The sequence below is a fragment of the Dendrobates tinctorius genome, unplaced genomic scaffold, assembly GCF_039654945.1.
Source record: "Dendrobates tinctorius isolate UK_male_01 unplaced genomic scaffold, ASM3965494v1 ptg000081l, whole genome shotgun sequence".
Lineage (NCBI taxonomy): Eukaryota > Metazoa > Chordata > Amphibia > Anura > Dendrobatidae > Dendrobates > Dendrobates tinctorius.
Window position 1 is genome coordinate 12,062,477 of NW_027361749.1, and position 25,850 is coordinate 12,088,326.

General features: G+C 41.6%; 1 protein-coding gene across 4 annotated transcripts in view; it reads left to right on the forward strand.

The window, feature by feature from the left end:
* Positions 1 to 25,850, forward strand: part of MAPRE2 (microtubule associated protein RP/EB family member 2) — a 198,675-nt gene that overhangs the window by 79,555 nt on the left and 93,270 nt on the right. The window contains exon 1 of one of the 4 annotated variants that reach the window (XM_073583744.1): positions 17,014 to 17,483. The exons of the other annotated variants lie outside the window; for them this stretch is intronic. Coding sequence (XP_073439845.1) covers positions 17,362 to 17,483 — 122 coding nt within the window. The 5' untranslated portion in view covers positions 17,014 to 17,361. Of the gene's footprint in view, positions 1 to 17,013; positions 17,484 to 25,850 lie in introns of those variants that run through there. 4 annotated transcript variants of the gene reach the window in all.

Consider the following 25,850-nt stretch of genomic DNA (forward strand, 5'->3'; position numbering starts at 1 on the left):
CTTGAATTGAGCTCTTATTTATCCTGATTGTCACAGGTGTTAGAGGCTGCAGACTGTTGATCTACTTCTGACTGCAGAAGGTCTCAGAAGTTTATTTTGCAGATTTCTTCCTGGGCCTTCTGACTTTAGGACCCAGTGGCAACCTCCCTCAGCTCTATTTGACATACCTGGATTGGTGTGTATATAACTCCCATCTTGCTGCTGGAATGCACGGTTGATATTTCTATTTCCAATTTCCTGTTGTAGCTTGGAGCTATAGCAGTCAGCTATGTTCCTCTCTAGTGTTTGGAGGACATCTGGGTTTCTCTCTGCGTCTACTCAAGCTAAGTGTTACTCCTTGTTTGTGTATCCCATCTGTCTTAGTGGTAGTGGGAGTTGGCTAGCGCTTATCCTGTCCTTCCGGGTGCAGGACTTATCGCCAGGGTCAGGCAGGAATTGGGTATCCTGCTCGGTGATGGGTGCGGAACCTATATAGGGACGATTGGCTGGATATACCTCAAATAGTAATGGGGGATTTTACTAATATTTGTAAGCCAGGTAAAGAACATGCTAAATATGGCTAAAACAAAATAAATTATGCTCACTCAGACTCCTGCACTTTAGCCCTTCTCCTATGGTCTTCTGTCTGTCAGGCTTCTTCGACTATCTCGTGCGATTTCTTCCTTCTGCTCATCTATGGCGCTGAGTAAGCAGCATGTTGTCATAACATATCAATGACTAGCCAGGGCCAAAGATGCTAGGAGCTGGAAGGGAGACCATCGGATCCGAGAGACTTGTGGCTACAATTTTTTTTTTTTTTTTAAATAACCTTTACTGACTCTCTAAACGCAAACAAAATGGCAGCTGGTCAGCTGCTGTTTTGATGGATTTGCATAAGCAAATCTAAAAAAATATTGATTTGGCTGAATTCGAGTTTTTGTAACGTTAGAAACCAATTAGAGTTGATTGGTGATTTAAAGTTAATATTTCTTAATAAAAATAGTCTCCCATAAAATGTTTAAATGGTAAGTAATTTCTAGCATTTTACCTTGGAACGAATGTTCTTTACGTAAAGGGAATGTATCTGCTATAGTATTTTTAATATTTAAACCATGCTGATGAAATAAATTTAATTTGCATGATTTATCAGTTCTGCCATACTTGGCCTTTAAAAGCTCTGCTCTTCAGCTTCTTCATGTACCAGCAGTAGAAAGGCTTTGACTCAATGATTTCTATGGGTGAGCTTTGTAAGCATGCTGCGAGTTTAGCAACAGCCATGGCATAGGTAGGTGAAATGGGGGGTTAGCTGTATCCATTGCCCATTGTGAATGGTGAATCTTAAAAAAAAAAAAAAAAAAAAAAAAAAAAATAAAGCAAAATTTCAGGGCTTTTTTATTTTTAAATATAAAGTGTGATATGAAAAAATTAAACAGAAAATACCTTTTAACATTAAATTGATTTAAACATTTGGGGGGGGTTATGACACATTCCTTTTAAAGTAGATGAATATTGAACGTACATACGCCTTGCGTTCCATTCCTGCCTGTCTTAAGTCTCTAGCAGTATCATGCTGACATTTTGTTACCTAATCGCTGAGCAATTCCTTAAGTGTCTTGTAAAACCCATCAGTTTTAAATGCAGCAATGATGAAGTCACTGGGTGGTGCGTTGTCTCCATCACTTTTTACTAATTGGTGTGTGACTAGTTTAAATCTTTTCCAACATAAATTTGTTACACCTTTTCATTTTTAAAAACATTATAAACTGCTTTTTCTTTCTGCACACAACTTTATATCACAATTCCCTTGAGATCTGACTGGTGGGAAAATTCTTTTAGAAGAAATAATATTTTTTTTTCTCGTATACAGTATAATACAGATTTTACAATGTTTATTTTATAAATCGTGAACACAATTTCCATTGCTCACATGCCCATCCCTTGGTATTTAATGCAGCTTGCCAATTCTGAGTAGCTGATGAGAAAGCTTCACTACCATTCCTATGATCCTGAATTCCAGTAAGCTAGGCCTCTTTCACACTTCAGTTTTTTACAATCAGTCACAATCCGCCAGGTTTTGAAAAAAAACGGATCCTCAATTTTTTTTGAGGATCGGTTTTTTTCCCCATTGACTTACATTAATGGCGGATTGTGACGGATTGCTGTCCGTTGCATCCGTTTTTTTTGAGGATCCGCCAAAAGTTGCTGTCCGTCACCATCCTCAAAGATTTCAAAACGGAACTTGTAACGTTTTTTTTTTATCTGGCGGATCCTCCAGACACTCATATATATCTCTCTCTCTCTCTCTCTCTCTCTCTCCCCCCCCCCCCCCAGCGTTACCTTTAAATTTCCAGGATCCGTCTCAAAACGGATCCTGTGCCATCCGTTCACATCAGTTAAGAACGGATCCGCTTGTCTGCCTTTTTGGTGGATTGGAACTGATGCAAAAAACTGAAGTGTGAAAGAGGCCTTAACTGGTAACTACAAGTAGCATGTTTTATTCACATACAAGTGTATTAAAACCTATAACATATGAAAACATATAAAGGGGTTATTCAGGTCTATATATTTTTTTTCCACTATGGGCCTAAGAACTAACAGGCCAGTAGTTGCTAACTACCTGCCTGTTGTGTCTGGCGCCAATCTCTGCCGGCACGCAGCAGTCACAGACCGCTCCTGCCTGTGATCCAGTGGCTTCCGCTGACGTCCTTTCGACAGAGCAGCTGCTTCTCTTACTCTCTGCTATGCTGACATGGTGTAACTGCCGACACCATACTGATTGACAGCCGGCTCCCCACTGCGGAACAGCGCGGAGCCGGCTGTCAATAAGCATGATGTTGACAGTCGCGCCCTGTCGATAAAGCAGCCCAGAAGAGGAGCTGCTCTGTTGACGTGGAGCAGTTGTTCGCCGACAGGAACGATCACTGAGCGCTCTGAGCCAGCGCCGAGTAAAATGGGCAGCTTGTTGCCTCTGTTAGCAATTAGCTTTCTGTTAGTTTTTGGGACCATATTGTAAAAAAGAAAAAAAATGAAATGGTCTTGGACAATGTTTTAAAAAGTATGTCACTTACACTTGTACACAGTGCTGGCTGGAGAAATGCACCAGCAGTGAACCCCACAATAGGAACAGAGTGGAAATTGTATGTATAACATAATTGGGAGATAAAAAAAAAAAGTTGTCCATTAGTCTTTAACACTTTATTAATGCACCAGGAGCCTAACCAGGAATGATTGCATCAGAATGGAGAAGCAGCCTCGGTCCATAGGGGTGAGCATGTTTATCAATGTGCATGGGGGGGGGGTGCAAATATTGAACACTTTTTTTTTTTTTTTTTAATTGTCGCACCTCCCCCTTACGTTTTCATCTTCTAGCTTGTAGATGTGCTGAGAGATCGTGATGGGAGACCTCTTTTCTTTTCCTTTTTTCACAATTTTTCTAACAAAAATTCTGAGCATGGATTTGGATATAAAATGATGCATTGTGTATAGCCCTGAAATCTCAAAGCTCTTGATTTATGACTGCATAGGTGCTGAGGTTAGGAGGCATGTTTAATTGCTTATCCAGTGTCAGTATATCTCGCTTGAATGTACGGAAATTGTCAGTACCCCAATTAACTGTGTTTTCTTTGGAATGCCAGAGCCTTTTAAAGAAAAATATACCTGGCTGAAATCTTGCAGCCCAAACTCTGATTCATGCTGCCCGTGGTTTGGGAAACATGAGTCTGCTGACAAGTTCCCTTTGGCCGGGTGCACACGATCCAGAAGTAGCAGCGCTTTAGACTCGGCACATGTCTTTTGTGTCCAAAGGGCTATTAAACACAGGTGAATCTGTATGTGATCACTGAACCGTGCGGAGTCACAGCTTCCTATACATTGTACGGGTGACATTTATCTTACGGAGGTTCGCGTTTCTCCAAAATAAATATACCTGCTGCAGTCTGGAAAGAGGCACCGCACGTACGTCTCCCGTCTCCACAGGTGAGCAGCTGGTGACATGGAATTTCTAGAAATCCCATTAATTATGCTGTAACATCTGGCCGTGGCGGGTTTGACGCTGCATAAGTACGCAGCGTCCAACCCACAGCGTTTACTGACCATGTGCATATACCCTTTAACTTAAAGGGGTATTCCTATCTTCAAGATCATATCCCAATACATATTGTAATAATAACAATAGCAAATCCCCCCCAATATGAAATGTAGTATAGTTTTTATTTTTATTCACCATGTCTCTTTCCTTATTTGTAGGCATTGCAGGACCTTAAGTATCCGTGGTTACGTCCACTGATAGAGTGACAGTTAGTGAGATAGTTGCTAGAGGTTGTAACCACGGATACCTAAGGTCCTGCAATGCTTACAAAGGAGGAAAGAGAATAAATGATCAGAAAAATTATACTACATTTCTAATTTGAGGTATTTACTAATTTAATTATTAGACCTGCTACATATTGGGATGGGATCTTGGAGATGGGAATACCCCTTTAACCTCAGCCTGTGACAATGACACGAAGGTGTCCTAAATGATTAACAGTTTATCACAGTTATTAAACACTTACATTTAGTGGTTTAGGGCTAATACATGCGTGATTAGCGAAACACTCCCACAACAAGTGTTATATAATAAATGTGTGTGTATATGCATGAAATGTGGTGGGAGTGTAGTAGTATACTCGCCTACCGCCGCTGATCTTCTCTGACGTCATCACTCTGTAGATTGGCCCGGTCACTGTGTGACACAGAAGGTTTTTTTTTACAATGAAAGTCTAAGCGAGTCTCCATAAGCTTTCATTGTAAATTTGACTCCCGGCTCGTGCATAGCGCATAGAAGGAGCTGGCTAGTCAGAATTACAGTGACGTCAGTGAGCAGCGGAGCAGAATGGCGCTGGATACCGGAGACAGCGGCGATAGGTGAGTATATTACTACGCTCCCACTACACCACACGAACACACACAATTACTACATAAAAAAAGTGGGAATGCTTCATTAAAGAGGGTGTATGGAGGAATATTTGTTCTACTATTCTTCCCATCAGGAACAACAGAAATCTGATGTAATTTAATTATATTTCTGGCATGAATAGACTCCGGGCCCGATTCTGGTATAAAATACCATGAAATGTCACAATTTTTAGCATAACTCAAAGTTGGGACAAAATTTTGTGACTTTTGCCATTTTTATGCCAGTCCCGGCCAGCTTTGCCCAAGTGAATGCAGTTTGAGGCCAGCCTGGCAAATTCATCAAAATTTATTCCACCTTGTAGTATAAATTAGGCAGACATTGACTCCAGTCCCAGGCAGGAGTAGCATTGCTGGTGATGGCGCACAGCAGTTGTAAGATGCTCCTAATTCATTAATCCAGCGGTGCCTTTATTGGGCCAGCCACTTTTCTGCTGTTCTTTCTTTCTCCAGATGTGATAGTTGTACAGCTCCTTTTTATACATAAGCCATATTAAAATGAACTAAAAAGTTTAGCAAAAATGCTGTAAGGTGAAGGTGGTAGTGATTTTGCAGTTTGTGTGTGTGTGTTCTGTAAATGCCGCTCCTGCAGTAAAATCTCCACTCATGTAACATGTGAGGGTAGTGCCTGAATGAGACCGCAGAACCAGTCTGCCAAAATATCTGCTGACGTAGCCATATAAAATAACATTGTGTGTACTGGCACCAAGTCAGCAGTGATACTATGACTCAGGCACATACATGGTGCACAAATGAAAGAAAATTGCTGTGAAACTGACTGCAAGGGAAAAAGGATTTTCCCACCAACTACTTTTAAGGCAGATTAATGTGTCATGAATGTCTGATCAGTGGGGGTCTGACTACTGGGACCCCCTGCTTTTATTTATATTACAGCCATCCCTTGTCATTCCTGAATGGGTCATGCAGTATATACAATGAAGGGGCTGCAGCCCTCTGACCGTTTCCTCCAATCAGCCATGTGGAGCTTTATGTTGGCCTTACATATTTTATATATGGACGCTCCTGACCAAATTTGCAGGATTGGCTGACCATTATAAAATGTGTAAGGCGGGTTCCTGGCTCTCCCTGGATGGCAAATGTCTTTACTTCCCATAGTAAGACATATGCAATTAGCTGAGCATTATAAATGGCTATTTAGGCATGAATGACTGACCACCTCAAGAAATGGCTGTGGCAGTAGAAATAGTTGTTTTGGACTTTTTAAGCTGGCCATACAATTTAATTTAAAAAAAAAAAAAAAAAAATTCCCAATTTCCCCACTTTGTTATTGGTGATCTATCTTTACCCGTGCGCATATCGGCACTGTCCGGTTGTAAAAAATGTACAGAGTGGAGCACCGCTGCTTCGTCACGCGTTTTAGTAACCCCTGTCGGGTACTGCAGATTAACTCCTATCATTTTAATAGGGGCTGATCTGCAGCACCTGGCAGCGGCCACTTAAAAAAGATAAAAATGTAATGGGAGTGCATTTTTAATATATTGCAATCATGTTATATACCACTGTGTCCTTACAATTGCTCGTTTTGCCTTTGTACCCAGTTCATTTTTCTGTTTTCCATTAGTCCTATGACTTTACGTGATTAAAAACTGACTAGCTGAAGCTCTATATAGAAACAGGTCAATTTTCCCTGTGTGACTCATCGGTCACAGCAAAAGTCAGGGGTAGGAGTGGAGCAATTGGGTGAGGAGTTGAAGAGGGCATTGATTTCTGCAGAGACAAGAGGCTTCCTGTTTCTACATGGAGCAGAGGAAAGAGAAGAATTTACTGGGTAGAAAGGCAAAATGATCAATTGTAAGTACACAATGCTATATAATATGGTGACTGCAATATATTAAGGGAATAAAACTTTCATGGTAGAGGCTCTTTAATAATGTGAGGAGCCCAACAGTCATACCCTCACTTTTGCCCCCCAGTTTTCAGCCATCACTGTCATGACTCCGCTTCATTCAAATCAGGTTCTAATTTTTCACATATGAGGATATCTGTGTATAAGGCATCTCCAGGATGTGGATTGTTCTTTTTGCCTATAATACCGGGTGAGTCATAAAGGACGGACGTTTTTAAACTAATCATAAAATCGTTAAATATTTATTAAATATAAATGTATTCACAGATTTGGTTACGTATACTAATAGCATTTGACAAATTCAAGTGTGGAAAACAACATCTGCCATGTGGTGGCCATTATCAGTGATGCATTTCCAAAGGCGTTCTTGGAAGTTGGCATCAACACGTTCCAACACAACTCTGTCGATTTGGGCAACTTCCACTCGAATAGCTTCCTTCAGTTCTTGTAATGATCGAGGCTTAAGCTTGTATACACGTGATTTGAGGTGACCCCATAAGTAATAATCGCACATGGACAGGTCTGGGGACCTAGGAGGCCAATTAATATCGCCAAACCTGGAAATGATGCGACCAGGGAAGAGAGGGCGAAGAACGTTCATTGTTGCTCCGGCTGTGTGGGCCGTTGACCCATCTTGTTGAAACCACACACTAGAGATGGGGATATGTTGCCGTCGTAACTCAGGAACAAAGAAGTTATTTATCATGGCGATATAACGTGAGTTCACGGTAACAGTATTGCCATTATCGCCTTCGAAAAAGTACGGACCGATCACGCCATATTTGCCCATAGCGCACCACACCGTTACCTTAGGGCTGTGCAGCGGTACGTGCCGTTCGTGGAGCCCCCGGTGGTCGTTTGTTCATTAGTGTACCTCGTGTACGGAGTCCTTCAACCCAACGTAGGATAGTGTTACGAGCGGGAACAGCTTGATTTCTGTGAATATTGAAATGACGCCGAAACTCACGCTGAACGGCTGTGATACACTCATTATTCTTGACAAAACTGTCGTACGCAAAAACGCGATGTTCTATCGTCCACGGCACCATAGCTTAAACTGAAACTAAAATAAAAACAATGCTTTCACCTCACAAACATAACCCCGCCTCCCGCACATGTCTACCTCCACCTGGTGGTGAGTTATAGCCACTTCAAATACATCCGTCCTTTATGACTCACCCGGTATATTAAGTCACCGCATTATTGGAATACTCCCTACGCTGAATTACAGCAAGCAGGTTATCCATCTCTATAACTATCAGCTTGTCTTTTTTATGCAGTTAGGGGGAAAAATGCTGGTCACAAGCTCTACAAAACTGAGATGTTTTATTAGCTGAAGTTTTTAAGGGAATCTGTAACCAGGTTTTTGATAAATAATCTGAGAACGGTATGATGTAGGGACAGAGACAAAGATTCCTGCTGTCACTTACTGGCTACTTGCTGACATTTTGATACAATCACTATTTTCTCTGCTGCAGATCTAACAGTTCTCTGAATGCGGAGCTCTGTCTAACCTCGCCAACACCGCTGATTGGCAGCTTTATGTGTACATGATACATTGGCTGAAAGCTGCTAATCAGGGGTGGGGTTACACAGAACTATTGACTAGGAAACCCAAAGTACCTATTACTATAGTGATCTCCTGCTGGTAATATATTAATTTTAATGAAACCACAATACACAGCCCAGTAAGTGGTACATTTGTGGACTCAATGTCTTTGCCCCTACATCAGGATGCTCTCAGATTACATAGCAAAAAACTGCTGACATGTTTCCTTTAATATATCTGCTACCTTCCAATATTTTTATTTGCTTGCAATACAAAAATCTATTTCTGTGCGAAGTAATAAATAATGTATGAATATAAGTCATAGACTGCATTAAGTCAGTTTGCAGAGTTCTTTGCTTTTTCTTGAACATCTTCCAACTCAGGTTTCCCACCTACAAAGAATGAAGAGATCTGTAATTGTTATCTTGGGTACACTTCAACTGTGAGAAACAATCTAAAAACAATCCAGAAAATCACGTTGTATGATTTTCAAATAATGAAATTGCATTTTATTACATGGAATTTGATCACCTACCAAACAGCAAGAATTCTGGTTCTCACAGACTGTTTGTTTTTCTTTAAGAAGCCCTCCTACTCTGCACTTATTACCTGTATTAATTGCACCTGTTTCAACTCGATACCTGTATGAAAGACACCTGTCCACACACTCAATCACACTCCAAACTCTCCATTATGGCCAAGACCAAAGAGCTGGACAAAATTATAGACCTGCATAAGGCTGGGATGGGCTACAGTAGAATAGGCAAGCAGCTTGGTGAGAAGGCAACAACTTTTGACACAATTATTAAAAAATGGAAGAACTACAAGATGACTGTCAATCTTCCTTTGTGGGGTAAGGATAATTCTGAGAAAGGTCAGGAAGCGACAAGAACTACAGGGGAGGACCTGGTCAATGACGTGAAGAGAGCTGGGACCACAGTCTCAAACATTACTATTAGTAACACATAGGACATGCAATGTCCCCCTGATCACGCCAACACATGTCCAGGCCTGTTTAAAGTTTTCCAATGACCATCTAGATCAGTGGTTCCCAAACTCCAGTCCTCGCGGACCTCAACAGGTCATGTTTTCAGGATTTCCATAGTGTTACACATGTGAGAGAATTCCTGATGCCTTGATGATACTTCCATCACCTGTGAAATACTAAGGAAATCCTGAAAACATGACCTGTTGGGGTCCGAGAGGACTGGAGTTTGGGAACCACTGATCTAGATGATCCAGAGGTGGCATGGGAGAAGGTCATGTGGTCAGATGAGACCAAAATAGAACTTTTTTTTATAATCTCCTCTTGCTGTGTTTGGAGGAAGAAGGATGAGTACAACTCCAAGAAAACCGTCCCAACCATGAAGCATGGTGGAGGAAACATTATACTTTGGGGGTGCTTTTCTGCAAAAGGAACAAGACGACTGCACCATATTGAAGAGGGGATGGATGGGGTCATGTGTTGCGAGATTTTGGCCAACAACCTCCTTCCCTCAGTAAGAGCATTGAAGATGGCCTGAAACACACAACAAGGGCAACTAAGGAGTGGCTCCGTAAGACGCATTTCAGCTTAGCCAGTCTCCAGACCTTAACCTAATATAAAATCTTTGGAGGGAGCTAAAACTCAATGTTGCCCAGGGACAGCCCCGAAACATCTGGAGAAGATCTGTATGGAGGAGTGGGCCATATCCCTGCTGCAGTGTGTGCAAACTTGGCTAAGAACTACAGGAAACGTCTGACCTTTGTAATTGCAAACAAAGATTTCTGTACTAAATATTACGCTTTGTTTTTCTATTGTATCATTGTATTTTCATGCAATAAAATGTAAATTAATTATGTAAAAAACATACGCTGTGATTTTCTGTTAGCTTTTTTTATTTTTAGATTGTCTCTCACAGTTGAAGTGTACCTACGATAAAAATTAGACCTCTCCATTCTTTGTAGGTGGGAAAACTTGCAAAATCAGCAGTGTATCAAATATTTATTTTCCCCACCGTATCTCCACCCCTCCCTTATTTGATTGACAGCTGTGGCTTCGTAGAGCCTAAGAAGGGAGGAGAAAGAGGGGAAACAAGCAGGGGGGAGGTGTATATAAGTGATTGGCCCTGGCATGACGTACCGAGCGCCTGTACTTGGTTTGAACAGTCATCCTGTGCTGACAGTCGCTTTAAAACTATTACATGCTGTTGCCTGCGTTTGAATAATAAAGTAGTGCCTAAAAACATAATTGAGCAGATTTACTGAATCTAAATTTTGAGGGGGTGTGAATTCTGGCATAAAAGCTTTGAAAAGTCGCATATTGTAGGCACAATTCAGAGTTGCGCCAACTTTTTTTTGACTTTTGTCATTCTAATGCCAGTTTCATCTGTGACAAAATGGAAGGAGCTGTGGTGGAATGTATGCATGACCGCTTCTTTTCAAATACGTGGCGAGCAGCGGCATTTGCTGCATAACAAGGTGCTGGAGTAGGACTTGCAGCGAGGCGCACACAGAAGTATATGCTGCCTCTTCATGACTCAGGAGCGCCTGACTCTAGCACGCATCCTCATCAAGACCAGTGTGAATAACACCCGTCTTGCTGACTCTGGCCCTTAGTCTAGGCCATTTTTTTCACATTGGCACCATTCTTAGTTACTTTACAACAGTAATTTGTGGCCAATTTTGATGCACCTTGTTGCCTTTTATGCTATGCCACTTTTTCCTACAATTTACGCCATACTACTTTGTTCAGTAAGCCAAATAAGTATAATAAATGTGGTGGATGGCATGCCGCATGTAGTATAGAATTCTTTTTTTTTTTTTTTGTCATAAATTAAGAATTCTGGCACATTTAGCATCTTTATGACTGGTGGGGGGTTGACCTCTGCATCTCTCATTGATCTTAAGAATGAAGAATATGCAGCTCTGGTTTATTTTTGTGACCCCTCTGCCCTTTTTACTGGTTTTCCTGGGTAGCACATCCCCAGCTAGCTACTATGTGGACCACAGTGCCGTCAACATTTAAAGCTCCACTCCAGCGGGGGGGGGTTTTTATTTTGCTGTTGGAGTAGTGCCACAAATGTAAGTTCCCTGCACATTTTACCACTCTCACCACCCCATGTCTTCATCTGTTAACGGCGCTGTTCTGGTTGGTCATCTGCAGGTTGTGTCCTGCTGGATTGCTCCATTGTTTTCTGGGTGAGACGAAAATCACAACTAATTGTCAGTCTATGACTTACACTGAGAGCTTGTGACCGTTAACTTTGACTTCTAGTCAGTCAGAAGCTGCGATCACAAAATTCTGGAACAGGACTGGAACGGCCCCGGGTAGAGCTGAAGACGCTGGCTGGTGAGTATAACACTTTGGTCAGGAAACGTAAGAGTACTGGCACCACTACAGCGCTGAAATAAAACCACTGGAGTAGGTTCTAGTGAATGGGACAACACCGTCCCTCAAGTAAAAAATAAACTATGAAAACTATGGGCAAGCCAAGTACAAACCAGCCTGACACCCGTGAAAACATTGACGAGGCAGCATTGTTTTGGTAATGGTGCCAAAAGTCAGACCGGAACGGTTCTGAAATTGGTGACCTATCCAGAGACTGGATTATGTCACTTAAACCTTATTTCCAGGGCCATAATTTTGGGGGGGATATAAGAGATGTAAATTTTGTGCGAAGAAAAGGATCGTATCTTAATGGCATAACCAAGTGAACAGTTATATATTTTTTTTAATCAGTGAAACATTATTATGTGTGGAGCCTAGTGTAACGACTTCAGAATGTTCTATCAATGCTTGTTCAGCTTTGAGACTCTAAGTAGTGAGACAGTATGACTAACCCTTTCGAGTCCTATTTCTGTATGGAATGGAATAGATTAGCAGTCTACAGGGGAGAACACATTTGCACATTTTCCAGATTTGCCACATTCTGCTCTTGTCATTCATGGCAGTCGAATAAAGCATGACTTGTTGTAGTAGGACCTATGCAGAGCATTGCCAGCTGGAGATGGGAAGCTACAGTGAAAGATGCCCGCTGCCTGGCGTTAGGCCTGAGCGGAAAGAGCTGTGAACGTGTGGTCACCACTGTGACTGCTGTGTCCATGTAGCAGCTTCTGTGAAGCTGTATGCTCTAGAGAAAGCTGTGGCCATTCTTCATGTCTAGCTTTAATGTTTTATAAAATTCTGGATATGTTATATATCTTTTGTCTTATTGTATGTGCGTACGCATTCTGCCATTATACACATTTTGTCTTAACATGCAAGAGTAAGTAAAACCTTAGTTGACATTTAAGATGCACTTTTAAGTATAGTTGAGGCTATGGTAGCCTAAAGTTTACCATATGTTTGGCTATTTAAAGGGAATCTGTCACCTCATTTTTAGCCTATGAGCTGCGGCCACCGCCACCAGGGGCTTATCTACATCATTCTGTAATGCTGTAGATAAGCCCCCGATGTAACCTGAAAGACAAGAAAAGCGAGTTAGATTATACTCACCCAGGGAGTCCGGTCTGATGGGTGTTGGGGTGCGGTCCGGCGCCTCCCATCTTCTAGTGAGGACGTCCTCCTACTTACGTTCTCCTTACAGCGCACTGCGCCGGGTAAGGTCAGAGAGGTCCGGCGCCTGCGCACTGCAGTACTTTACTCTGCCCTCAACAGGGCAAATCGGTACGCCTGCGCAGGAGACGCGGCAGAAGTAAGAAGGAGGACGTCATTGCTAGAAGATGGGAGACGTGGCATCGGACGGTGACACCCATCGGACCGGACCCTGGGTGAGTATAATATAACTTGTTTTTCTTATCATCGGGGGCTTATCTACATCATTACAGAATGCTGTAGATAAGCCCCTGATGGCGATGGCCGCATCTCGTAGGCCAAAAATGAGGTGACAGATTCCCTTTAAAGTATTTGGTCGTGTTGACAAAGGTTGAAACTTCTATAGATATACCGGTAGTTATATTGTACATGCAAGGCGCACTGTCAGCATGTGGTCATTGCACTGTAGCCGTGTCGTGTCAAAGTTTCTTTTAAGGCTATGTTCACATGTTGCTTTTTTTGTAGCCTTTTTTGTTGCGTGTTGTTTTTTTTTATTGCAAGTTTTAAGCTGCCTTTTACAGTATCAGCAAAGTCTATGAGATTTCAGAAATCTCCTGCACACGCTTTGGTTTTATTTTCCTGACTGATTAGGAAAATTTGAAAACTGCAGCATGTCACTTCTTCTTTCAGCGTATTTGCAGCGTTTTTTTTTCACCCATATGAAATAATTGATAAGTGCAAAAACGCAGCAAAAAACGCAGGTATCAGTTCTTGGTGCTAAAATCCTAAGCACATTAAATCAACCTTTTTTTTAATTTTATTTTTTTTTTTTTTGGGCCACTGAACTGTATCAATATGCATAAAGATAGGAAAAACATAGCAATAAAAACGCAGCAAAGCCTACTTTTTGTAAGCAGCTTAAAATTAGCATTTAAAAAAGCAGCAAAACCACAATGTGTGAACATAGCCTTAAGGCGGGATTCTGGTTGTACCAAATTATCACTTAACAACAGAATAGGCAATAACTTCTGGGGTCTGAAGGTTAAGGTCTTGATCGCCAGAGTACTTTTTGTCCCCCATTTACATGGAGCAGCAGTCAGCCATACATAAGGCTGCATCATTCAGTCTTTACAGAACTGCCGGTGAAAGCGGAGCATTGCACTTGAGCGATCTGTAATTCTGTAGGCTTTGAATGAAGCAGCAGCACATTGTTTATGTGCAGGGTCAGAAAACATGACATAATTGAAATTATTCATCCTTAAATCTAGGCTGGGTATCTCACATATGATTGTCAAAAGACCTTGGACTACAATAGCAAAATCACATTGTGTCAAGGTACTGTTAAAGGGAATTATCACCAACCATTGTCACCTAATCTGAGAGCAGTAAAATCTAGACAGACCCTGATTCGAGTGATGGGTCACTTACTTGGCTGCTTGATAAAATTTTGATAATCTGCTGATAAAATCATTATCACTAGAGGACTTGTAGACCTTCTTCCATTTAGTGCTCTGTATAATCCGCCCCTAGTTTACAGAAAGCTGCCAATCAGTAGTGTGGGTGATGTTTTACAGAGCTCAGCATTCAGAGAACTGCTATAATATGCAGCGGCGAAAACAGTGATTTTATCAAAACTGCAGCAATCAGCCAAAAAAAGTGACACATTGCTGGAATCCGTTCCTGCCCCTACATGATGCTGCTCTCAGATGGGGTAGCCAAATCCTGGTGGCTGATTCCTTTGAACGGGAGATATTCGCTGAGTGTGAGATTGGTATTAAAATTCCCATGCATAGTACTAAGCGGTAATTCATATCAGAAGTTGCACGCTTGCACTCCTATTACTAAGAGAACACAGCATGAGCTCACCATATGGAATGCCAGTGTCTGAACGCGTCTGCCGGCCTGATGAGGTGTGCTGGCAATGTTTTACTAGAATCTAATGCAAGAATATATCATATTGTCATAATGTGTTCTAATATCATGTACTATCCTGATGCTATAGATATGAGCAGTAGATGCTTGCTGATATGTGCTAATCTCAAAGTAGTGTGCCACATAAATGTCTATCATGGATCTATTCCGAGATGAGTAATATTACAAAACTAGGCACAATTTAAAAAAAAAAAAAGAAAAAAAAAAGGTCCTTTCCAAAAAACCTCGCCACACCTGTCTACAGGTTGTGACCAGTATTGCCATTCATCTTAATGAGAGTTAATGGGGCTGAGCTGCAATAATGCCCACAAGTAATGGACAGGCGTTGGATGAAACCCATACATGTTTTGTTCTTTCAAGCCTAGACAAACCCTTTAGCCTCCATGTACAAGGAAGGAACTGGAAACCTGACGAGGAGAAATACCTTTTAGATATAGCATGACATATGTAGTCAGCCAGCAGACCACCAGAGTGTGCTTAATAATAATGTTATTCCTATAGCGCCAACATATTCCACAGCACTTTACATTAAGCCGGGGCATGTACAGACAATGAAGACAATATAAAGTAACAGTACACCTGATACAGGAGGAGTGAGGGTCCTGCTCGTCTCACAAGGTTACAGTCTAAAAGGAAAGGTGGTTGCGACACAATAGGAAAAAGTTTGTCATGTGTGGTCCTGCCATCATTATAATGGGGCATTTCAGATAAGCTGCAAGATCCGGTATCTGTCTAAGTACAGTTACCACGTGTATTGGGTGCATGGAGGATGTGGAGACAGATGAATAGGAAGGACAAGAGTTAGGAAAGTTTTAGAAAGAGGTAACATGAAATAGTTGGATCAGTGAAGTGAGGTGATAGGCCTGTTTAAAGAGATATGTTTTAAAACGCATAAAAATGTGCAGGTTAGGTATTAATCGGCTCATCTGGGGTAGTGCATTCCAGAAAACTTTCGCAGCACAAGCGAAGTGCTGGAGACTGAAGTGGAAGGTTCGGATTATGGAAGGATGTGAGTCTTAGTTGCAGAACAGAGAGCAGTGGTAGGATGATAGACTGAAATAAGGGACGAGATTTATGGTGGCATAGAACTATGGACAGCTTTGTGGGTTTGAGCAATGAGTTTATATTGTACTATAGTGGATGGTCAATCAGTGCAATGCCTGACACAAGATGGGGGCACCGGTGTAGCGGCTGGACTGAAATACGGCCCTGGCTGCCACATCCAGGATGGGTTGGAGAGAACGTTTGGTAAGGGGAGAGAATGATCTGTAAAGAATTGCAGTAGTCCAGGTGAGAATGCAGAAAACTTACTGCCGCTCTTATTCTGTTTCAAAGGTGAGAAAAGGTCAAATTCTGGAGATGTTTTTAAGATGGAGGTGACATGAGTGAGTGAGCGGATATAGGGAATAAAGGAAGGTTCTGTGGTCAATATCCCTCAAGATCGCAAGCGTGCTTCATTTTCTTCTCGTTTCAGTAAAGAAGGAATAATTGTTGCGTCGTCTTCTGATCGTTTATACAATTGTATGCCACCACAAGAGAATGAATGCATTGTTAAATATCGTTCCTCTGATTAATTGAACTTGTCACATGTTCTGCTCCAGCGTTAAACACTAGACCTTCTCTAATTGGACATGTATATTGTTGCCTGCATTGTATATATGACATATATTTAGTACAAATATGACAATTTGCAGTATCGGCTTGTCACATTTGTGTTGGGATATTTGGAGTCATTGGGGTAACGTAAAGCTCGTGGGCCCCAATGCCGATTCTCTAGTAGGGCCCCTATTATGGCTCAGTAATAGTATTGGTATTCTGATATGGGCCCGGAGGGGACTGCAGCCCCTGTATCTATGGCGGGTTGTGTATTTATGATGCAGGGATGGAGCTTTGCCATGCCTGAGTGAGGTGCCGTGTGGCCAGGAGGAGTGGAGCCATGGCCAGCAGGTTTCCAGCCCTAGCCCTGCTTGCTGCACATTGCTGGAGAATTGTCTTGCAGTGAATAGATCTTTGTGTGCACAGCTGCATATGAAAGGGCTGAAAGGAAATGGTTAGAGGAAAAGCTGCCTGAGCTGCAGCACAGAGGGAGGAGGAAGAGTTGGAGGGGTGTGTAAGGGATGGAGGAGAGGGAGGAGGGGGATGTTGTTTTCATCCTTGCTGCTTTATAAGCCGGTGTGCCATTTGCACTCCTCCCATATGTTGTGTGTGTTTCTCTTCTGATTTTGGATCCCTCCATGTGATCATAGTGTGGATTCAGGGACTAGATTGCAGGGATCTGGTGAGTTAGCCGGTTGCCATGGTGAGGCACCTCGTCATGTGATTAGGATGCTGCTCCAGGCTGTTTTGACGTCAGGCTATAGACAGAGCTAGAGAGGGAGGAAGAGAGAAGAGATCCGTGGCAGCAGCAGCAGGGTCTCAGCCGAACCGGAGCTTACAAGCTGCAAAAAAAGGGGGTCTGCTCTTCAGAAGCCTCATTCTTCACTGCCGTCCGTTTCCTTTTTTTTTTTTTTTTATTTTAATTTAATCCTATTGAATAATTCCTCCCCAGTTGCTGGGACAGCTCCAATGCCGGGTCCTACCCAAACGCTGTCCCCAAATGGAGAAAACAACAACCACGACATCATTCATGATAATGGAAGCATCATCCCTTTTCGGAAGCACACCGTGCGGGGCGAGCGCTCCTACAGGTAATCCACTGTGTTGTATGGAGCGGAGCATGGGGGCATTTTATTGGTTGTCATGTATCTGCATTGTCAAAGCCGGTGACATTCGGAGGTTGGACACGTAGGGCTGGATGTGAAGGCATATTGGGGTTGTATATGGGATGGGGGAATGAGCGCTCCATTGGAAAAATGGCAGATGAACTCCTTAGATGCCCCAAATGCTGAAGGTCTTTTCCATCTCCAGCTCCGCAAGGCTTCCATGTCACCAGGCGTGTGCTGGATTTGGCTCTGCCTCGTAGCTGGAAGGTTATGTAATCGGAAAGCAATTGATGGCTGCTTACTGTAACAAGAAAGGTGCTAGCATCCGACACATCCTCCTTTAGAAGGAGGCAGACGAAATTTGCACCCTACCAATTATATGATATCTCGGAGAAGCCATGTTTGAGGTCAGCAATGGCTGGCATTACAATTCGGGAACAGTCACGTCTGCTCTTATAGGTGAAGATTGCGCCTTTTCTTTCTGTGAAGTCTGTGCATAATAGACCGTTGATGAATTCAACTAATTGGGGCTATTGTCCTCCCACATTTTTGGTTGATTTGTGTGTGTGTGGGGGGGGGGGCGCGAAAGGGAAGGGCAAGGGAGCTGAAGAGTCCAGAGCCTTTCTGGCAGCCTGCAGTCATCATTTTTTTTTCCTTTTCCTTCTTGATATAGATCAAAAAATGGAAGGAAATGGTCGTGAAACAGAAGTCTTGTGTCGTCTCTCTCTATCCTTACTGGGCTTAGCTGCAGCTTGCAATGCTCCACGCCAGATTGATAGGGCTTTGTAAAGGGCCAGCTTTGTCATTGGTGGAAGGGGTGATTCTAGAGGTCAGAGGGTCATGGCTTTACTTAACCCGTTTCTTCCCTGTGACTATTCATCATGGTGTTCAGTGTCTTACGAGGTGGTCTTGCATTGGAGCAGCGTTGATTTATGTATTTTTGCCCACTGCAGTGGATCATGATAGCGTCCACCTACCATCCATACATTTCGGTCTCTCCATGCGAGATCCAAATAGATTCATGTTTAGAAGACATCTCCAGCGGTCAGTTCTTCACAATGTGTGTGTAAACATCTTTTCTTCATGGGCTATTTTCAGACCTATTGAAGAAAAATGAATTGCATCAGTGCTTCTGGGCAGGGAAGCAGCCCTCGCGGCAGTCTGCTTCTACACACAGTATTGTTTGGCTGGTGGCGTGTTTGTCACAGCAAGGTGAGCGTGCTAATGTGGAAAGGAATCTCTAAGGGGGTCGTAGGGGGCCGTTTTCTTCTGCTCTGCGGGCTGTGTTTTCATGCAATGGAAATTACCATATCTGATGGATGGTCAGTAGTGATTAGATAAAGCAGATCATTTATTACCAAAATATGGTATGTGCAGATATAGGCAACTGGTCGAATAGTGGCAGATTATGTTCCCCTCTGCGCTTTGAGTTGTCATGTCCTTATACTAAATTTATGCAGTCATCGGATTCTTCTCACATTGCCAATCACCTCCACCATACTGAAGCAAAGATACGTCATGCTGTCAGATCATTGACATCTCGGCACTGCTTCATGGGAATGTGAGAATGCTTAGACTACTGTTTCTTATACTTCATGAACACATCTTGCTAAATGTGGACCGCCAAATGAAATTGTGATTTGCATTACCGTAGTACTGTACCGTAAAACCAGTAGGACTTAAGGTATTGGACCATTAGTTGTCTGGGTTTTCGTTTAGATTCTGCTGTACTGTCCAATTGAATTTGTTTACAAACAGTCAGAACTAAATGAATGTTATAAGTTATTATTGGAGGTCTCTCCCGTTTTTTGAAAACTAGGAAATGGGGAAAGTGTATGTATACGCACGCCTAGTCATACTATGTCATTGTGATAGTAGTGTAATTTTCCCTTGTTTTTCTCATGCCATATACAGTTTGATATCCCTGTCCTTTTACACTTGACCACTATGGAGAATAAATCTGTGTCACGGTGGTACTGGCGGTAATGGCTGTGTTCGTTTCTACAAGAGGGAGAGAGTACCGAAGGAATAAACACTCGACATGTCCACAGGCCATGACTAATAATTTGCAGAAAATAAAAGCATAATATTTTGGGAGCATAATATAGTAAGGTAGAGAACGGTTTGCCGAATAACATCCAGCTGTTCCATGTATTAGAAGCCACCCCAGATGCCCAGGTGAGGAAGATCTGTGGGCAGTCTCTCCATTTGCCATTCCTACAACTCTGCTCCATAAATATGGCCAGTATACAGTGGCATGTATAGTTTTCCAAATATTTTGGGAAGAGAAGATGAAGAAACTTTTTTCTGCAGGGTTTAGTAGTGCTTGACCGGGCCATAGATATTGAGGCTTAATTTGTCCATACGCCTAAGAACAAAGTTAACTAAGCCTGCAGATTTCATCAACTGTGTATGATGGCCTCCTGACTTGTTCCTCAGAGAATATGGATGGGGAAGAAGCATCGGGAATATTGAATGGAATGTCAATGTCCAATCCTTTTGCTCTCAAGAAAGATACACCGCCATGAAGTGGCATACTACCCCCTTACCATAGAGAACACAAGCATACTTCGCTTAGCCAAGTAAGCATGAGTGCGGGAAGGTTGAGAAAAAGCTATTGGCCTAACAAACATTCATCAGACAGACTGTGTATGACCTTTTTGATACAGGAAAGATGTATATCTTTGTACCGTGTTAGCCAGTAGATAGAAAAATATTCAGAATTGAGAGTCCTCAGTGGTTGTTACCTTTTAATGGCTAACTGAAAAGATGGTAACACATTGCAAGCTTTCGAGGCTATGCAGGTCTCGTCTAGCCTGATATAGAGACCTGAGTAGTCTCAAAAGCTTGCAATGTGTTACCATCTTTTCAGTTAGCCATTAAAAGGTATCAACTACTGAGGACTCTCAATCCTGAATATTCTTCTATGACCTTTTTGATAATTCTCCGACCTCCTTGTGTTCATATAATGATAGGTATGTTTATGGCAGTACATTTCTACAAGCTTCAGATAACCTTCTGACTTAAGTTGTTTACTTCTTGATAAATATCAGGACTGATATAAGGCAGGAGCAAAAAAATGCATGTTCTGGATCCTACACCGTAACTGTATCGCGGTCGTTACAGGATAAAGCAAAGTCAGCTTTTATGTAGATAAATGTGTAAATAATGTTTAAAGATGAACATAAACTCCTGACTGTAGTGTAACTGTGTGTATTAATAGTTAACTCGCATTTGATTAATTTTTGTGAGTAGATCACCAGTGGATTATTGAGATGGTATACAGTATACAGATGTGTATACTTACAAGCAGCACATTGCGTTCTCATAAGCCAATGAAGACAGTCATGCATCTTGCTTTTGTCTGCCACACCATGAGGATGTACAACTTAATAGGTAATTTAACTTTGTATCTGGATGTTATTAAATGACCTCTATTATGTATTAGTCACTATAGCAATAAATGCCAAAATATATAGTGTAGTAGTAATAACTGGAAACTTTGTATCCTGCTAAACTGCCACTAGCAATAGCTAGGAGACCTGGAAACCTGCTAAAGCATACCATTAGGTAGCAGTTTAGTCTCTACATGAATGGAGAAATTAACTTTTATTCTTGCGCACTTTTCTCCTTTAGGCATTTCGCAGGCAGTCCCTAAATCCGTCATGTTCTCCAGTCTGTGCAGTAGGTGCTCCAAAACCGTTCCCCTCTGCTTGAGTGACCGCTGTAGGCCCCTGGTTGGACCACGATCAGGAACTACTGCGAGTTTGACGCTACGTATTTATGCAGCATCAAACCCGCAGCGTCCAGATGTTACAGCATAGTGGATGGGATTTCAAGAAAACCCATGCACACTATGCATCCAGATGCCCACGGATCACCGGCAGAGACGGACCTGTAATATGTTGAACGTGGTAAATCCGCATGGTGCAGTGAACACATGCAGCTTTACCTGCGTTCAATTGGCCTTATTTGGACGCAGCGAACATATGCTGTTTCGGATAGTGGGCAACCGGCATAAAGTTTATAGAGTGCTTCTCTTAGAGACTGGTGAACCCTTTAGTGTTGGACATTACCTCCAGATAACTCTTGGGAGCTTGTCTCTTGATGAGCAAAAAGATAACAATTAGACTTTCGGCAGAACCGTTGATATTATTGGATTTGGCCGACATTGGAGAAATGTGTATGTAGGCCTTAAGTCCGTGGGGTCCATTAGTCCAAAAGTGTTGTAGATTACAATATTCCATTAATTAGTACCCAACAAAAAAAAAAAATTTAAAAAATATTTTTTTTAACATGGTAGCCAACGGGTGACTGTCGCCACTATAGGGCATCCATTTTGTTTGTCAAAGATGTATGTCGTAAGATTTTTATGACTTGACCAATAGATCTGTGCCAAAATAGCCTATTGCTGACAGATGTGTGTGACTCAGTGGTATCCATCTCTCAAAGGCTACTATGACTTTTGTTTAATAGTTGCATCATGAAATCTCATCAACTGGCTTGATGTTATGTTAGACCAACGCCATTATCGTGTGAGTAATGGATGTGCCATGGAGAGCATAATTCCATAATATGACATCTGACAGAGCATGCCATTTTTTTTTCTGGCAGTTTCCTACAAAAGCTAAAACCTGCATACCCCTTTTGTATAAAATGGGACTCATACGAATATGCACTAATGGTCCTGTAATATGGATATATGGGTTAAGCCTTGGGTGTATAATAATTACCACGTTTCCATCTTTTACAGAACCACTCGCTAATTTTTATTTAAATCCCGGTTCCCCATTTTGCCCAATAAACCCGAAGTCCTCCTTTTTGACTGTTGGGTGGTCTATGTAATGTCACACATTAACTATATAGTATCGTCCTGTGGCATTCAGTCCAAATATTACTTTTAGTAAGCCGACAGTCGGTGAAGTGCCAGTTCTGGTCATTGAATATGTGGTTTGAAATTTAGGGTTAAAGCTCTGCAGTCAGCCGTCTATTTTTGTGCATCATTTAGCTTTTTTGCCAGCTGTGGTATCTGTATAGATGCCATGTATCTTCCTGGCTAGACAGCTCAAAATATAAATATTATAGTGAGATGAAGCTAGACACACCAAGGATTTTATGTGCATATTTGCTTTTCTTGTTCTTGGCAGTGCGCACAGATGTTTTAGGATTCTCATTCTTTCTGCCAAGCACCTAAGTGTAATAATATGGACACTTAGTATGATCTAGTAAATTAGTTTCTTGGATTTCTGGGCATTATCCAGGAAGAAACATTTGGCCTAACCCTAATAACAATCCATTTTGTGATGAGCGAGGAATGTATTTTATTGGTGAAAACCAAACCTACTTCTTACAGGAGTTTCCGGTGTCCTGTAAAGAAAGCTTACTCGGTGTAAAATGGCGAGCCATGGGAATCTGTTGTTCCTTGTGATCCTATTCTGCATAATGTATGCCGCTATCATTGTCTATCGGTAGTTTTTCTTTGCTTCCTGATTGTTCGCCTAACCTAGCGCCACAGATGTTATGTTTCATGGGTTTTGTTCACAAAAGAGAAAATCTTCTATACCTTTCATGTATCTGATTTGTATGCGAACTCCTGACTCTCGCCCAACAGATCAGGTTGGCAAAATTCAGATGCCTAATACTTTTTGTTTTTATCGGAGATGAGCCGGCACTCCGCCACACTGGTCTCTATACAATAAAAATACATGTACCGGGGCATTCATGTATGAGGGAGTTAGGAATGATGGCTGTCAGCAGTGCGAGCATTCAGTGCTAATGGGCACCTTTAGTCTTATATTGGTGAAGTTAAGGTTTTAAGAAAACAAAACCCTTCAGCATTGCTTGGAAGTTTATTACAGAGTATTGGACTCAATCTGTATGTGAGTACTGTACTTTGTTATTGCATTGTCTCATTTTCTCAATTCTTAAAGGCTTATTCTCATCTCCTAAGATGAATATAATTGGAAAGTGTACAAGAACATTCCGATTTTTTTAAAAAAAATTGCGATTATTAAAAGCAAGTGTCTCCAAACATGTACAGTGCTTACAAGTTCTTCTCTATTGAGCTTGTAAACTCTGCACTGAAGCAGCCTCATCCTGGCCGTCCTCAGTGCTATGGTTCTCCACCAATGCTGCTGTGTGCAGAGGCGAAGTTGCCTCTTATGATAAACTCGAACATTGGTCTGAACGTCTGTCAAGCATGAGGTTGGGAAGGAGTGTACGCCTAAAATGCAATCATGGGATAAAACCTTTGGGTGGTCTTTGTAATGTCCCACATTAACTTTATAGTATCGTACTGTGGTCAAACACCTTGGGTATTACCAACCGCATTTCTTCCTGACCTCCCCATGAACATAAATGCTCAGTTTAGCAGAGTGTGCATGTGTTTTCAGTAGGAAGAGGGGGAAATAACAGCATCTGCCCGGCCCCATAGGTGGCTTTTTTTCTTATGAGAACAATGACTCGTTGAAATCCAGCTACCCCAACATCTTCTTTTGGGGAGTGCCAAAACACAACACCCTCATTCACATTAGATGGTCAACTGGTCCCACTGTAATTGGTGGGTTCAGCCAACAGTCCTCTAATGAGTATGGTTTTTCTAGTGTCATTAAAAAATAATCCTATTTTGGAACAATAGCACCCTTTTACAGGAACTAACAAGGTGTTAGCTCTGTTGAAATTTGCTTTATTACTGGAAGTATGCTGAACTATTTGCAGCTTTATTTTTTAAACTGGGAATAAGAAACACATGCGTCTATATATATATTTTTTTTTTTTTTTTTTTTTATTTTGCATTCAAGAAAAATGAGATCCGGAGAAATTGCAGCAAAAATAAAAAACAACAAAACCTTTTGGTGTACAATGAGACCTAACTTTGTTGATTGGCTCCTTTTGTATCTCGCCACATATGGGATTGGTCTGTGTTGAGTTGAACGATTTTCTTTTATAGCTGAAAGTTAAACATGTTTCTGTAATGCATTTAATAGCGGAGTGCGCGCTCCGTGTAGGGTGGACGGAGCCACAAATGGGACCTGTTTGTAAATGGTAAACATCTGCTATCCATTTTCTCCTGTAAACTCTCACATTTCTGCTTGTTCTCTGCAGCTTCATGGAAAAAGAGTGAACAAGGGACTGCTTATACAAAGGGTCCCTTCCTGCACATAAAATCCTCGGGTTTCCTTGACCATTAAATCTTAAAATGCGAATTGATACACAAATAAAACAGGAGGCCCTAAGGAGCTATTACTTTGCACCAATTACACATCTGCTCGAGGCGTCCCATCGTGTACTGAAAAGATGCGCTGGGGCCGGGTGTAAATCGTGCTGCACAAAGTAAATATTGGCTCCTTATTCACCCCAGAGATATGCTGGAGTTTCTCATTTTCGCCTACAAACTTCCTCTTCTATAGCTCCTACAATGAAGGATGTAAGAGATGGGCCGACCATCATGCAATGCCTACATGCCACTTGAAATACGTTTTGGACCTTAGTTATATATTCTACTTTTTTGATGGGTTAACTCTTCAACCCAGATCCAATTAATTAAGTGTAAGCTAGGCCCATATTCCTATTAAATATGGATGTTCTAATTCTCAACCAATATTTTTGTTCTCATCTTACTATGTGAATATTCACTTTGACCACCATTGTTGAGGCACCACGGGGAGAAAATCTTCATTATTATAACAATTAAATGGTCTCTCTAGTATTACAAGTCCTTCACTTACCGTCATGAATATGATTTTGTATATTGGTTTAAAACCAATATTTCCCAATATCAAAATTGCGACTTTTTTTTATTTTTCGTTCACATAATCTTTTTGTTTACTTTGACACTTTTATCTGTCTTCTAATGTAAAATGCAGCAGTCGCATCCCAATAAAAGAACACTTATGATTTTTTTTTTTCTACCAATATTCCAGGTAATGGTTCTTGGCCAATTAGTTTTTACCATCCACCTGGCTACCTTGTTTTTAGAGAATATATGCCCCTCACCGCCATCGTTAACCGCCTATCCCAGAGATCATTGCTTTCTCTGTTGTTGAAAAATTCCCTTCCCCCAGTGCAATTATTTTCTTTTCTAGTCTCTCCTTCTGTCTCCTGTGTCCTGTGTGTGCTCGTGTACCAAGGTGCACAATTATGTAATACGTCTTTGTCACTGGTCAGTTTGAGCAGATAAGATGCAGAAAAAACTGGGGCAAATCGGTGTGCCTTATACCTAGAATTACATTAAAACATATGGAAATTATTGACAGGCCTTTTGTTGCAGTATCCATTGTCATATCATGTTGTTTTGCTGTGTAATAAAGCCACTTTACGTGCCCGTACATATTGAATAAGGTTGTCGATTAA